The 14,553-nt window shown below is 54.8% G+C and overlaps 1 protein-coding gene across 2 annotated transcripts in view; it reads left to right on the top strand.

Moving 5' to 3' along the window:
• The first annotated feature begins 640 nt into the window (after positions 1-640).
• Positions 641-14,553, top strand: part of XG (Xg glycoprotein (Xg blood group)) — a 35,386-nt gene continuing 21,473 nt past the window's right edge. For both annotated transcript variants that reach the window (XM_055123624.1, XM_055123625.1), the window contains exons 1-3: positions 641-940; positions 11,785-11,832; positions 13,908-13,931. In XM_055123624.1, the coding sequence (XP_054979599.1) occupies positions 883-940; positions 11,785-11,832; positions 13,908-13,931 (130 nt within the window). In that variant the 5' untranslated portion in view covers positions 641-882. The remainder of the gene's footprint in view (positions 941-11,784; positions 11,833-13,907; positions 13,932-14,553) is intronic.

Consider the following 14,553-nt stretch of genomic DNA (forward strand, 5'->3'; position numbering starts at 1 on the left):
GGGAGGGCGTTTTTTGCCTTGCACGTGGCTGACCCGGGTTCGATTTCCACCATCTCATAGGGTCCCCTGAGCACCACCAGGGGTGATTCCTGAGTGCAGAGCCAGGAGGAACCCTGTGCATTGCCAGGTGTGACCCAAAAGGAAAAAAAAAAAAAAAGACTGTGCTTCAAGGGGGCTGGAGTGATAGCACAGTGGGGAGGGCGTTGGCCTGGCACAGGGCCCAACTCGGGTTCGATTCCCAGCATCCCATAGGGTCCCCCGAGCACCACCAGGAGTCATTCTTGAGTGCAGAGCCAGGAGGAAGCCCTGAGCATCGCCGGGTGGGACCCAAAAAGAAATGAAAAAAAAAAAAGTTTTTTTTACGGGTGTTTGGGAGACGGGAGGGAAAGGGATGATTCACCCCTGACGCCCTTAGGGTTAACAGCCAACACTGACGCCTCATGCTGTGTGCTGGGAGGGGGGGGCCAAGCTGAGCCTTGGGGGAGTGTCCGGGGAACGGAGTGGACGCTGGGCGCAGGCGCAAGAGCCCCAGCGCGCCGCGGGCACTGCCCAGGCTGCTACCCCGGCTCCGGGCCGGCCCCTTTGATGTGTCTGAGTGTCCCACGCTGGCCAGGGGGCGGGGTCTGGGCTGCCTCTGGGTGTGGCCGGCCGCCTCCCCTCGCCTCCCCCCTGCTTGGACCCCGGCCAGCGCCTCCGGGACCGTCCCGGGCAAGTGCGCACTTGCGGACTTGGCGCGTCGTCCGTGCGGGCAGGGCAGGGCAGGGCGGGCGGGCTCCTGGCCAGGCCAGGGGGCCGGGGACTCAGAGTTTCCACCCTCCCCTCTTCCCCCGGAGCCGGGAGGGGCGGGTGGGGCGTGTCTGGCCGGACTCAAGGCCCAGCACCATGGACGTGTGGGGCATCCTGGGGCTCACGGCTCTGTGCCTTCTGCTGCGCGTTCGAGGTAGGAGTCCCCCACCCCCCCCCAGGGTTCCGCTGCTCCGAGGGGAGCCTCATTGGGGGCTGGCTGGGGGCCGGGGGCCTGTCCACCTCCACGCCCGAGCACTTTATGCTCAGCACCGCAAGAGACACGCGTGCAGGGTTGTGGGGCCGGGCGGAGGCACGGGCTGGGCAAAGGTGCCCATTTGGAGCCTGCGCTGAACTCGATCCAGGCGGGCAGGAAGTTGGGGTCTAGGTGATGTTTTGGGGGGAGGGGTGGTCTGCGGGGGGGGGGCGGGGGTCTTGTTCTGGCCGGTGTCGTCCACCTGCACCCGCCAGCCCTGGGTGTCGTCACAGCTCAGCGGCTGATGGTCTCTGTTGCACGGGAAGGAGCTTGTGGGCGAGTTTGTGGGTCTGGATGTGATTTGTGCGGTTTGTGGGTGTCTGGGGGAGAAAGCGAGAGAGAGAGACACAGAGACTGAGAGAGAAAGACAGAGACACAGAGAGACAGAGACACAGAGAGACAGAAAGAGAGAGAGACAGAGACAGAGACACAGAGACTGAGAGAGAAAGACAGAGACACAGAGAGACAGAGACAGAGATACAGAGAGAGAGACCAAGAGAGAAAGACAGAAACACAGAGAGACAGAGAGACCGAGACAGAGACATAGAGAGACAGAAAGAGAGAGACAGAGACAGAGAGACAGAAAGAGAGAGACAGAGACAGAGAGACAGAAAGAGAGAGATCGAGAGAGAAATAGACACAGAGACAGAAAGAGAGAGATAGACAGAGGCACAGAGTGAGAGATAGAGACACAGAGAGACAGAAAGAGAGAGAAAGACAGAGACACAGAGAGACAGAGACACAGACAGAGAGACAGAGACACAGAGACACAGAGAGAGACGAGACAGAGAGACAGAAAGAGAGAGAGAGACAGGAACAGAGAGACAGAGAGAGAGACCAAGAGAGAAAGACAGAGACACAGAGAGACAGAGAGAGACAGAGACACAGAGAGAGAGACAGAGACATAGAGAGAGACAGAGACACAGAGAGACAGAGAGAGAAAGACAGAGAGACAGAAACAGAGAGAGATAGAGACAGAGACACAGAGAGAGACTGAGAGAGAAAGACAGAGAGACAGAGACAGAGAGAGACAGAGACAGAGACACAGAGAGACAGAGACAGAGACAGAGAGAGACCTCTCCTTGTGACAATTTTCCAGGTCACTCTTGGTCCCTTACCAGGCCAATCTTTCGGGAACTCTGTGTTTTGTATTTGTAGTGGATTCCTCGTGCCTCTGTTTCCCCTTGGAGCCTGCTCCTATGTCACTCTAGAGCCATGCTCTTTGCTTAAATACAGAGACAGAAAGAGAGACAAAGAGACAGAGAGAGAGAGAGAGAGAGAGAGAGAGAGAGAGAGAGAGAGAGAGCTGGGTCGAGGTTGGTTTTAGCTCTGTCTGCAGGACAGTATTCAAAAACACCAAAAGTTTTTTGCTGGAAGGTCTCTCCTCGGATTCTCTGTATGTGTCTCTGTCTCTGTCTCTGTCTGTCTCTCTGTGTCTCTGTCTTTCTGTGTCTCTGTCTTTCTCTCTCTCACCGTCTCTTTCTGTCTCTCCCTCTCTCTCTGTTTCTTTCTGTCTCTCTCTGTCTCTCTGTCTCTGTCTGTCTCTCTGTGTCTCTCTGTCTCTGTCTCTGTCTGTCTCTCTGTGTCTCTCTCTGTCTCTCTGTGTCTCTCTCTGTCTCTCTCTCTGTCTCTCTGTGTCTGTGTCTTTCTCTCTGTCACCGTCTCTTTCTCTCTCTCCCTCTCTCTCTGTATCTCTTTCTGTCTCTGTCTGTCTCTCTGTGTCTCTGTCTCTCTGTGTCTCTGTCTCTCTGTGTCTCTGTCTCTCTGTCTCTCTCTCTCTCTGTCACGCTGACCTCGTGTCCACTGCCTGGACTGCTGACCCCCACCATGCAAACACACATCCCAAGCCCCGACTGTCTCTGCAAGAGACTCCCCAGTCCCGTCCACAACCCCGGGTGGTGCGGGGGGCGGATTTCCAGTGGCGCAGAGGTCACTGCGGGGAAGCCGACCCCAGCGCCCGAGCAGAGCCAGCCCCCGACACCATCTCTGCATCCCCCCCACCCCCCTCCCCCGCCCCGAGAGGGAACCCTCTGGGCAGGGCTGGCAGCATTTATTCTCCCTGCATCCTCCCCCGAGTGGCATTTCCTGTTTATCTGGTAGAGGCGGGTCCGTCTCTCCTCCGGTGGGTGGGCGTTGGCGGCTCTTTCTGGGACAATCAGAGGCTGCAGCGCCCAGAGCAACACACCCAGACACGGGACACGGGTGGGCGGTGCGGTTGGCTGGCGGCTCTCAACTCCTTGTAGGAAAGAGGGGGGCGGGGGGAGGGCGTTGCTTGAATAGACGTTTGCCTCGGCTGGGAAATTTGCACCCTGGCTGCCGCTGCCAAGTGGATAAGGGCTGAGTTCCCCTCCGAGCACTGTTCTCTGAGCACTGCACCCTGCTGAGAACGCCTGTGACTCACCGCGCGTTCTAGAGGCCCTGGTTACCCGGCGGGCTTCCAGGAGGAGGAAACCTAGAGACACACCCCCCCCAACTGCAGAGAAGGAGAGAGGGCAGCGTTGTTGAGTTTCTGCTTCCCAGGAATATCCTCTGGGTCCCGAGGCGGGAGAGGCAATGCCACCTTCGTGGCCGCAACGTGGCTGCCATTGCACCTGCCCTCTAACCACACTCCGTGTCTCCTGCCCCGGACTTGGCGGTGGGTTGGAGGCACCGCAGGGCTGGGTGCAGGCAGCTGAGACTGGCTCCTCAGCACCAGCTCGATTAGCCTCTGGGTCTTGCTTGGGTCACCTCGGAGGGGAGGGCTGGAGAGGCCTTTTCCAGGGAGGGCGGTAAACCGAGGCTCAAAGTGGGCGGTAAACCAAGGCTCAAAGTGGGTGGTAAACCGAGGCTCAAAGTGGGCGGTAAACCGAGGCTCAAAGGTTTTGTTTTTGTTTTTGTTTTTGTTTGCTTTTTGGGTCCCACCCAGCGATGCTCAGGGGTCCCTCCTGGCTCTGCACTCAGGAATCACCCCTGGCGGTGCTTGGGGGACCCTATGGGATGCTGGGAATCGAACCCGGGTCGGCCGCGTGCAAGGCAAACGCCCTCCCCGCTGTGCTATCGCTCCGGCACTGAGGCTCAAAGGCACGGAAGGGAAGGGGTGGGCTCGGGGAAGGATGAGAGCACAGGTGAGCTGTGCAGCCGGGGCGTGCCGTGAGGGCTGACGGGGGGGGGTGTCTGTGTCCTCCTGGGCTGGCGTGTTCCATGCACAAGCACCCCGGACGGACCTCCAGCCCCGTGCGCCCAGCCAGCCACGCCGGACCTAGGTCAGAGGCTTCAAAGGCTCTGCCAGGCTGTGCCCACAGCCCACAAGAGACTCATAAAGGACCAGCGTCTGGCCGTGTCCGGCGACTGATCTTCTGAGGCTGTGCAGGCTTTTCATCTGGGCCGCCTTTCTCACGACGGGGCGTGGGGGCGTCACAGCTCCGAGGCGGCCCTGTGTGCGAAGGCTTGGCTGGCCGCGTGCCCTGTCGCATCGGGGGTGGGGGCCACGGGCTGGGCTGGCAGGAGGAGAGGGACAGAAGCGGGTCTTGGGAAAGAGAAGGAAGAGGCAGACAGAGACTGGCGTGCATCTCGCCCACGCCAAGTCCTGGGGTTGGGGGTGTGTGGCCCCAGGACACGTTTCCGACTGATGGCATCTTGCATGCTCCATCTATACACCTCCTGGTCGTTCCTTTACTATCTGTTCTATCTGTGCAACATTTTTTTTTTTTGCTTTTTGGGTCCCACCCGGCGATGCTCAGGGGTTACTTACTCCTGGCTCTGCACTCAGGAATGACTCCTGGCGGTGCTCGGGGGACCCTAGGGGATGCTGGGGATCGAACCCGGTCGGCCGCGTGCAAGGCAAACGCCCTCCCCGCTGGGCTATCGCTCCAGCCCCTATCTGTGCAAGATTTCTACGTCCCCTGTCCACCCACTGTCCATCCTTTGATTGATCCCTCCCCCTTCCCGTCACCCAGCCACCAATATCCATTCATCTGTCTGACCATTGACCCTTCCAGCCATCGGCCATCCGTGACCCATCAATGTAGTTATTTATTCGAATGGCTGATAGTAGGCGATATCTTATAGCCTAGTTTTCCCTCTGGGAGAGCCTGGCAAGCTACCGAGAGTTTCCTGCCCCCATGGGAGAGCCTGGCAAGCTCCCCGTGGTGTATTCATATGCCAAAACCAGTAACCATGCTGGGTCTCATTCCCCTGACCCTGAAAGAGCCTCCAATGCGGCACCGTTGGGAAGGACGAGTAGAGAGAGGCTGCTAAAATCTCAGGGCTAGGACGAATGGAGACGTTACTGAGACCACTAGAGAAATTCGACGATCAACGGCATGATGATGGTGATGATGATGATGATGATGATGATGATGATGAAGATGGTGATGATGATGGTGATGATGGTGATGATGATGGTGATGATGGTGATGATGATGATGATGATGGTGATGATGATGGTGATGATGGTGATGATGATGATGATGAAGATGGTGATGATGATGGTGATGATGGTGATGATGATGATGATGATGGTGATGATGATGATGATGGTGATGATGATGATGATGGATGAAGATGGTGATGATGATGGTGATGATGGTGATGATGATGGTGATGATGGTGATGATGATGATGATGATGGTGATGATGATGATGGTGATGATGGTGATGATGATGATGATGATGATGATGGTGGTGATGATGATGATGATGGTGATGATGATGATGATGATGATGATGGTGATGATGATGATGATGATGGTGATGATGGTGATGATGATGATGATGGTAATGATGATGATGATGATGGTGATGATGGTGATGATGATGGTGATGATGATGATGGTGATGATGATGATGATGATGATGGTGATGATGATGATGATGGTGATGAATATGATGATGATGGTGATGATGATGATGGTGGTGATGGTGATGATGATGATGGAGATGATGATGGTGATGAATATGATGATGATGGTGATGATGATGATGATGATGGTGATGATGATGATGATGGTGATGATGATGATGATGGTGATGATGATGATGATGATGATGGTGATGGTGACGATGATGATGATTCGAATATCAGTACATCATCCACTGTCCACTCATGAACCCACCCATCATTTCTCCATTATCTTTCCCCCTATTTATCTACACATTCCTTTTTTTTCTTTTTGGGGGCACACCCAGCGATGCTCAGGGGTTACTCCTGGTTCTGTACTTCAGGAATTACTCCTGGTGGTGCTTGGGGGACCATATGGGATGCCAGGCATTAGATCTCAGGTCGGCTGCATGCAAGGCAAATGCCCTACCCGCTATGCTATCGCTCGGGCCCCCATAGCTACACATTTTTTTTTATCCAACATGCATCCACCCATCTGTCCGTGCGTGCATTCCTCTACCTAGTGTCTGTTATTTATCTACCCATCCATCATCCCTTACACATTACTAGCCAGGTGTTGGTAATCTATCCATACTTATATGTCCTGTACCCATTATCTCTCCATCTACCGACTGTGTAAACACACAAAAAAGAGAAGGGAGGGGGCATCACACGGGGCACAGGGCAGCGGCGCTCTATCTCTCCCGCCGCCCGTGTTCGGTAGTCTCCAGCCGCTTCCCCCACCCCTGGGAGGTTGACAGCGATGACGAGGCAGGCGAAGGAAGAAACGGAGCCAGGCTGGTTGGTCTCAGTTGCAGTTTATTCCAATCTCCTCTCTATACACTCCCGTCTCTCTCTCTCTCTCTGCTTTTTTCCCGAACCCCCTCTTTCAGCCTCCTTAAATCTCCCAGCATGAGGGGTCACGGCTTACACCTAGGTGTGGTCACAATCAATAGGGGTAAAGTTCTTTCCTTCAGGGGATGCTGCTTCCAGGACAGATTCTCTTTCAGCAGGACACCCACCCAAGAGCGGAATCCCATGGGTGTGTTTCTCCTCTCCTTGTCCAACTAACATATAAGCACTCATAATATCAATCATTTTGTATGGACACAGAAAGAGACGCATTAAGCTTATAGAATTGCTCTCCTGGGGTCATCTCGATCTCAGACTACAGTGCTCAGGCCAGATTAGTCTTTCCTATCCCTAGCATGGTCCTAGTCTCGTCGTTGCTTTTGGATCATGACATGACATGTCCATGACCAAACTCTTAACATATAGTTAAGCATTAGGCACCCTGGCCAGGCCCATCTGGATGCCAGGGTAGCACATAACTCACCGCTTGCCCTGGGTCCATCCCGTCCCTCGTCGGAACCCTGCTTTTGGGGGTGCTAGGAAGTAAGGGCAGCTGAGGCTTAAGTCGAGAAAGCAGATGCCTGGGAGTGAATAATATTTGAAGCCAATTAAATCCCATGTTACCAAAGCATATTAACAACTGTCTTTCTTTGTCCATACAAAAAGGACATTGCTTTAAAGTAAACTATTCAAAAGACATGAGGAGAGGAGAAAGGCAATATTAACTTCACAATGCAAGTTCAGCATCCTAGAAAGGTCTGACCTAACAAATTAACAGAGTCTGATTGGGGGAAAAGCTGATTAACTGGTTGGGGAAGAGAGCATAGAGAAGTGGTTACAGATAGACAAAGGAGTGGGAGTGACTTGGGAGCACTTTGATGGGTGTGACTCAATATACCTAAGCTCCTTGTGGCAAGGGGAACAGGACATACCAATGTTGTCTTAAAATTAGGTTATAGATTATTACCAGATAAACCCAAACTCTGTGGCAAGGGAGAAAGGACAAACCAATGATATCCTACAACCAACAGCCCTTCAATGTATCCATTCACCACTCATCCCCCAAAAACCAACTCATCAGTCACTCCGTCCATCCATCACCCACTGACCAATATATTCACAAATTAATCAATCCATCCATTTCACCATCCAATCACCCACCTACCAATCCCATTCATCAATCCATCGATTCATTCATCACTCAACTACCAATCCATCCATCACCACCTACCACTTCATTCATCAATCCATCCATCTATCGATCCATCCATCCATCACCCACCTACCACTCCATTCATCAATAAATCCATCCATTCATCACCCATCATAGATGAGTGGATCTACCAATCCACTTATCAATCCATCCATCCATTCATCATCCAACTACAAATCTATTCATAAACCAATCCATCCATCCATCATCACCTACAAATCCATCTACCTATCTATCCATCCATCCATCCAATCATCCATCCACCCACCCATGCATCCATCTAACCATCCATCCATCCATCCATCTATCCATCCAACCATCCATCTAACCATCCATCCATCCATCAATCCATCTATCCATCCAACCATCCATCCAAACATCCATCCATCCAACCAACCATCCATCCATCCATCCAACCATCCATCAATCCATCCATCCATCAATCCATCCAACCATCCATCCATCCATCCATCCATCCATCCATCCAACCATCCATCTATCCATCCACCCATCCATCCATCCATCCATCCATCCATTCATCCAACCATCCATCCATCCATCCAAACATCCATCCATTCATCCACCCCACCCACCCACTTATCCATCCATCCATCCATTCATCCATCCATACAAACATCCATCCATCTACCCACCCACCCATCCACCCATCCATTCATACATTTATCCATCACCCATTTACCACTCCATTCATTAATAAATCCATTCAGCCAATCACCCATCTACCAATCCACTCATCAATTCATCCATCCATCACCCATCTACCAACCCACTCATCCATCCATCCATCCATCCATCCATCACACAACTACCCATCCACTCATGCATGCATCCATCCAAACATCCATCCATTCATCCACCCACCCACCCATTTATCCATCCATCCATCCATCCATCCATTCATCCATGCATCCAAACATCCATCTATCTACCCACCCACCCATCCACCCATCCATTCATCCATTTATCCATCACCCATTTACCACTCCATTCATTAATAAATCCTTTCAACCAATCACCCATCTACCAATTCACTCATCAATTCATCCATCCATCACCCATCTACCAACCCACTCATCCATCCATCCATCCATCACACACCTACCCACCCACTCATGCACGCATCCATCCATTTATCTGTCCATCCATCCACCTATCTCCGTACTTATTCAGCTCACCCTACATCAATTCTCACTTCCTCGTCTACACATTGACTCCAAAATTCCCTCCTCCTGACTTCCTTGAAAATCTGCTCCCTTGTACCAAGTCTCTCGTCCCAGGATAAGACCAAGCAGTCTGACAGCTACACTGTCTACACTCTGAACGCTCACAACCGAGTGAGTCAGGAGTTCGATCTGGCATTTCGCCTGTCGTGCTGTGCCCCTTCATCCCAGATCCACGTGTGAAGGTGTGATCCTGGCCCACACCCAGACCTCGTCACACCTCCCTTGCAGGCTCTCCGTTGAGTCACCCTTGATCAATCCCTGCCTGATCCCTGCATTCACTCTCTGCCTGTGTGAGTCTTTGAGTCTAACTGGGTGATTTGAAGATGCCCTTTGTCAGGGGCCCTGCCCATCTGCTAGGACCCGCCCGAATAGTCAGCGTGAGGGTTCTCAGTGCTTGGGGTGCAGACTGGGGGGAATAATCTCAGTCCGGAGGTGGGTGGGGCACTGTGGGAATCTGCCTTTGAAGAATCTCACGGGGAGGGGCCCAGGCTGGAGCCTAAACTTGCTCTGTCGTGATGAGTGAGAGCCCGGACATCTGGTCTACCCTGGCACTGAGCCTCCTGGAGACTGTGCCATGGGCGTGTCCTCTGGGGCGGCCGGCTGAGCCAGGTCTTATGCAATGGTTTCAGGCCAGCAAGGACAGTCATGGGGAGGGGGGGAGGAAGGAAGGAAGGAAGGAAGGAGAGAGGGAGGAAAGGAAGGAGGGAAGGAAGGAAGGAAGGAAGGAAGGAAGGAAGGAAGGAAGGAAGGAAGGAGAGAGGGAGGAAAGGAAGGAGGGAGGGAAGGAAGGAAGTAAATAAGGAAGGAAGGAGAAAAGGAAGGAAGGAAGGATGGAAGGAAGGAAGGAAGGAAGGAAGGCAGGATAGAAGGAAGGAAGGAAGGAAGGAAGAATAGAAGGAAGGAAGGAAGGAAGAAAAGAAGGAGGAAGGAAGGAAGGAAGGATAGAAGGAAAGAAGGAAGGAAGGAAGGAAGGAGGAAGGAAGGAAGGAAGGAAGGAAGGAAGGAAGGAAGGAAGGAAGGAAAAAAGGAAGGAAGGAAGGATGGAAGGAAGGAAGGAAGGAAGGCAGGATAGAAGGAAGGAAGGAAGAAAAGAAGGAGGAAGGAAGGATAGAAGGAAAGAGGAAAGGAAGGAAGGGTGGAAAGAAGGAGGAAGGAAGAAAAAATAGAAGGAAGGAAGGGTGGAAAGAAGGAGGAAGGAAGAAAGGAAGGAAGGGTGGAAAGGAGAAAGGAAGAAAGAATAGAAGGAAGGAAGGAAGGAAAGAAGGAGGAAGGAAGAAAGAATAGAAGGAAGGAAGGAAGGAAGGAAGGAAGGAAGGAAGGAAGGAAGGAAGGAAGGAAGGAAAAAAGGGTAAGGGAGGGAGAAAGGGAGGGAGGAAGGGAGGGAGGGAGAGAGGGAGGGAGGGAGGGAAGAAGGAAGGAAGGAGAGAGAGAGAAAAAGAGAGAGAAAGAAAGAGAGAGAGAAAGAAAGAAAGAGAAGAAAGAAAGAAAGAAAGAAAGAAAGAAAGAAAGAAAGAAAGAAAGAAAGAAAGAAAGAAAGAAAGAAAGAAAGAAAGAAAGAAAGGGAAAATAAAAAGACAAAGAGGAAGGAAGGAAGCGAGGGAGGGAGGGACGGAGGTAGGGGAGGGAGGGAGGGAGGGAGGGAGGGAGGGAGGGATACACATGAACAGTGTTTCCTGGGGCACACATGGGGCATTCTCATACCCCATCTTGTCCGTAAAGGTGGATATCCCCTCCTTAGACCCCCCACAGCCCACCCTGGGGTCCTGGGGGAGGAGGACCCACCCCAGGGCCCTCCTGGTCCCTCCCTCCCCTCCTTACACCCCCACAGCCCACCCTGGGGTCCTGGGGGAAGAGGACCCACCCCAGGGCCCTCCTGGTCCCTCCATCCCCTCCTTATACCCCCACAGCCCACCCTGGGGTCCTGGGGGAGGAGGACCCACCCCAGAGCCCTCCTGTCCCGCCATCCCCTCCTTATACCCCCACAGCCCACCCTGGGGTCCTTGGGGAGGAGGACCCACCCCAGGGCCCTCCTGGTCCCTCCATCCCTCCTTACACCCCCACAGCCCACCCTGGGGTCCCGGGGGTCGAGGACCCACCCCAAAACTCCACCCACACAGCCCAGGACCATGCACTGTGCCAAATTCAGAAGCGAGGGGAATGGGTCTCACCGGCCCACTGGGACAGGGTGGCACGTCCATCACCTCTTCCAGGAAGACCTCCAGGTTTGCAGCTGCCCTGCCTTCCAAAACACCAGATGGATCTGGTGGAACTGGGTCCCGTCTGGGTGCCCTGAGGAAGTGCTCCTAGTGCAGAGGCAGCTGAGATGGCAGGAACCACCCGGCGGGTCTCTCCCTTTGGACAAAGGTCCTGGGGTAGATGTTAGCAGACGCCACACTCGGGAAGGTGGACATTCGCTGACCGAGGGACCCGCTCTGGTGCCCAGGGCTCTGCGGGGCGGGTCTGAGGCGGGGTCAACTGTCTGGGGGGGGGGCGTGAGGGCCTGAACACGGGCCCAGGAGGGTGTCCCCACTGTCCCGTCTCCGAGTCCCAACCTAACGCTCTGTCCCGCCCCACACAGGTCAAGGAGACTTTGACCTCGCAGACGCCCTCGATGACCATGACTCGGGTGAGTGAGGCTGTGCGGAGCTGAGGATTTTGGCCGGGGTGGGGTTGGGTGGGGTTGGGCTGGGCGGGGCCGGAGCACCGGAGGACGAGAATGGGGACCCCCACGGTCTCAGGCACGCACGGGTTTCTGGACGCCCCAAGGATTCAAAAAGAGAAAACTCACGCGTGACTTCTACCGTCTGTGACCCCGGTGGGAGGCAGATGTGAGCAGTCCTCCTCCGGGCTGCTCTCTCTCCAGTGCTCGCCCGATTGTTTTCAAAATCGGATTCGCGTTGATTGTGTTACATTGGGCATGTCCAGAAGGACAGATGGGCTGATGGCTGGGGGCATGGGGGCAGATGGTGAGTGTATGGGTGGGCGGAGCGTGGATAGATTGAGAGGGGAAGGGGTGAGAGGGTGCTTGGACGGGTGAGTGGGCAGACGGGTGGATGGGTGGTGGTGGATGGATGGATTGGATTGATGGATGGATTAGATGGGTGGATGGATGGATGGGTGGGTGGGTGGATGGGTGGATGGATGGATGGATGGATGGATGGATGGATGGATGGATGGATGGATGGATGGGTGGGTGGTGTGATGGATGGATGGATGGATAAGTGGATGGTGGATGGATGGGTGGATGGATGGATGGATGGATGATGTATGGATGTATGGATGGATGGATGGGTGGATGGGTGGATGGATGGATGGATGGATGGTGGGTGGATGGGTGGATGGGTGGGTGGATGGATGGATGGATGGATGATGTATGGATGTATGGATGGATGGATGGGTGGATGGGTGGATGGATGGATGGATGGATGGTGGGTGATGGATGGATGGATGGATGGGTGGATGGATGGATGATGGATGGGTGGATGGATGGATGGATGGATGGATGGGTGGATGGATGGATGGATGGATGGATGGGTGGGTGGGTGGATGGATGGGTGGGTGGGTGGGTGGATGGATGGATGGATGGATGGGTGGATGGATGGATGGATGGTGGATGGATGGATGGATGGGTGGGTGGATGGATGGATGGATGGATGGATGGTTGGATGAATGAGTGAGTGGGTGGGTGGATGAATGACATACTGGTGGGTGGGTGGATGGATGGATCAATATGTTATGAGCTGATGGATGCATTGGCGATGGATGGACCGGTGAATGGATGGGTAGAAGGATGGATGGGTGGGTGAATGGGTTGATGGATGGTTGGATGGATGGATGGACGGCATGGATGGATGGATGGACGGACGGATGGCATATGGACCAACACATAGATCTCACACCTAAGCACAGGTGTGCACCCTCTCAACTTAGCATCCTCATCTGCTCTGCATGTTCACTTTCCCCAGTGGCCCCCAGCCCTTTGCACCTCCCCTTCTACGAGTCTTGCAGTTGAAAGCTGTATCCTCACCACCCTCACCAGCCTTATTATTTTTCTTATTATTTCGGAGGCCACCCAGGGGTGCTCCTGAGACCGGGGGACTCCCCCAGGGAGCCTCACCTGTATTGCTCAGACCCCAGGGGGCGGACAGAGCCGGACGCACGCACCCCGGCAGGGCTCAGGGTGGTGGGAACTGAACCCGAATCGGCAGCCCTCGGGATCTCGGCCGCCCCCACGTGTGTGTCTGCCCCTGGGTCTGCCCTCGTCCCGTCCACGTCGAAGCACACTCGGCCATCCCCGCTTCCTTCTTTGTACCTGCGTCCTCCTCCCCCTGCATGCCGACACTGCTTTGCCCGAGGTTGCCCCTGGGCCGTGCCGTGTCAATGCCCGGTGGCCAGCACGTGGCACTGTCCTTGGTGTCCCGCTGAGGGCTAGTCCTGCAGCTGCACTTCGCGGGTCTCTGTTTCTGCCCGGGCGGAATGTGGCTGGACGCGGATATGGGTGATTTTTCTGCACAGTGTCTCCTGCCCGCGGGGCTGGCCGCCCTCTGCAGTGCTCAGGGGCTGCTCCCAATGCAGTGCTCTCGGTCATGTCCCGGCCGTCTTTGGGAGGGAGGCCAGGGAGGGGCTGCCCCCGAGCTCCTCCGTCTGTCTGGCTATTCTTGCTGACCCTCGCTGACCGCGGGTTCCTGTCTCTCTCCACAGACCCCACCAAGAAGCCCAGCTCAGGTGAGTGGCAAGGTGGGCCCGGGGTCCTGGGGTCCCGGCCGGGCGCTGGGGGGGCCTGGGGTGGTTGGTGGCAACACGGGAGGGTGACGGGAGGGGAGAGAAGGGAAAGGAAGGGAGAGGGGAGAGGAAGGAAGGGGAGGGGAAGGAAGGGAAGGGGAGGAAAGAGGAGGGAGGGAAGGGAGAGGAACAAACGGGAGGGAAGGGAAGGGGAAGGAAGGGGAGGGGAGGGAAGGAAGGAAAGGGAGAGGGGAGGGAAGGGGAGGGGAGGGAAAGGGAAGGGAGGGGGGCGGAAACAGTGGAGTGGAGAGAAAGGAAGGGTAAGAGAAGGGAAGGGAAGGGAAGAAAGGGAAGGAGAGGGAGGGAATTGAAAGGGAAGGGAGAGGAGCAAAGGGGAGGGAAGGGAAGGGGAAGGAAGGAGAGGGGAGGGAAGGGAAGGGGAGGGAGGGGAAGGGAAGGAAGGGAAGGGAAGGAAGGGAAGGGAAGGAAGGGAAGGGAAGGGAAGGGAAGGAGAGGAGCAAAGGGGAGGAAGGGAAGGGGAAGGAAGGAGAGGGGAGGGAAGGGAAGGGGAGGGAGGGGAAGGGAAGGGGAGGGGAGTGGAGAGAAAGGAAGGAAAGAGAAGAGA

Source organism: Sorex araneus, assembly GCF_027595985.1.
Source record: "Sorex araneus isolate mSorAra2 chromosome X unlocalized genomic scaffold, mSorAra2.pri SUPER_X_unloc_4, whole genome shotgun sequence".
NCBI lineage: Eukaryota > Metazoa > Chordata > Mammalia > Eulipotyphla > Soricidae > Sorex > Sorex araneus.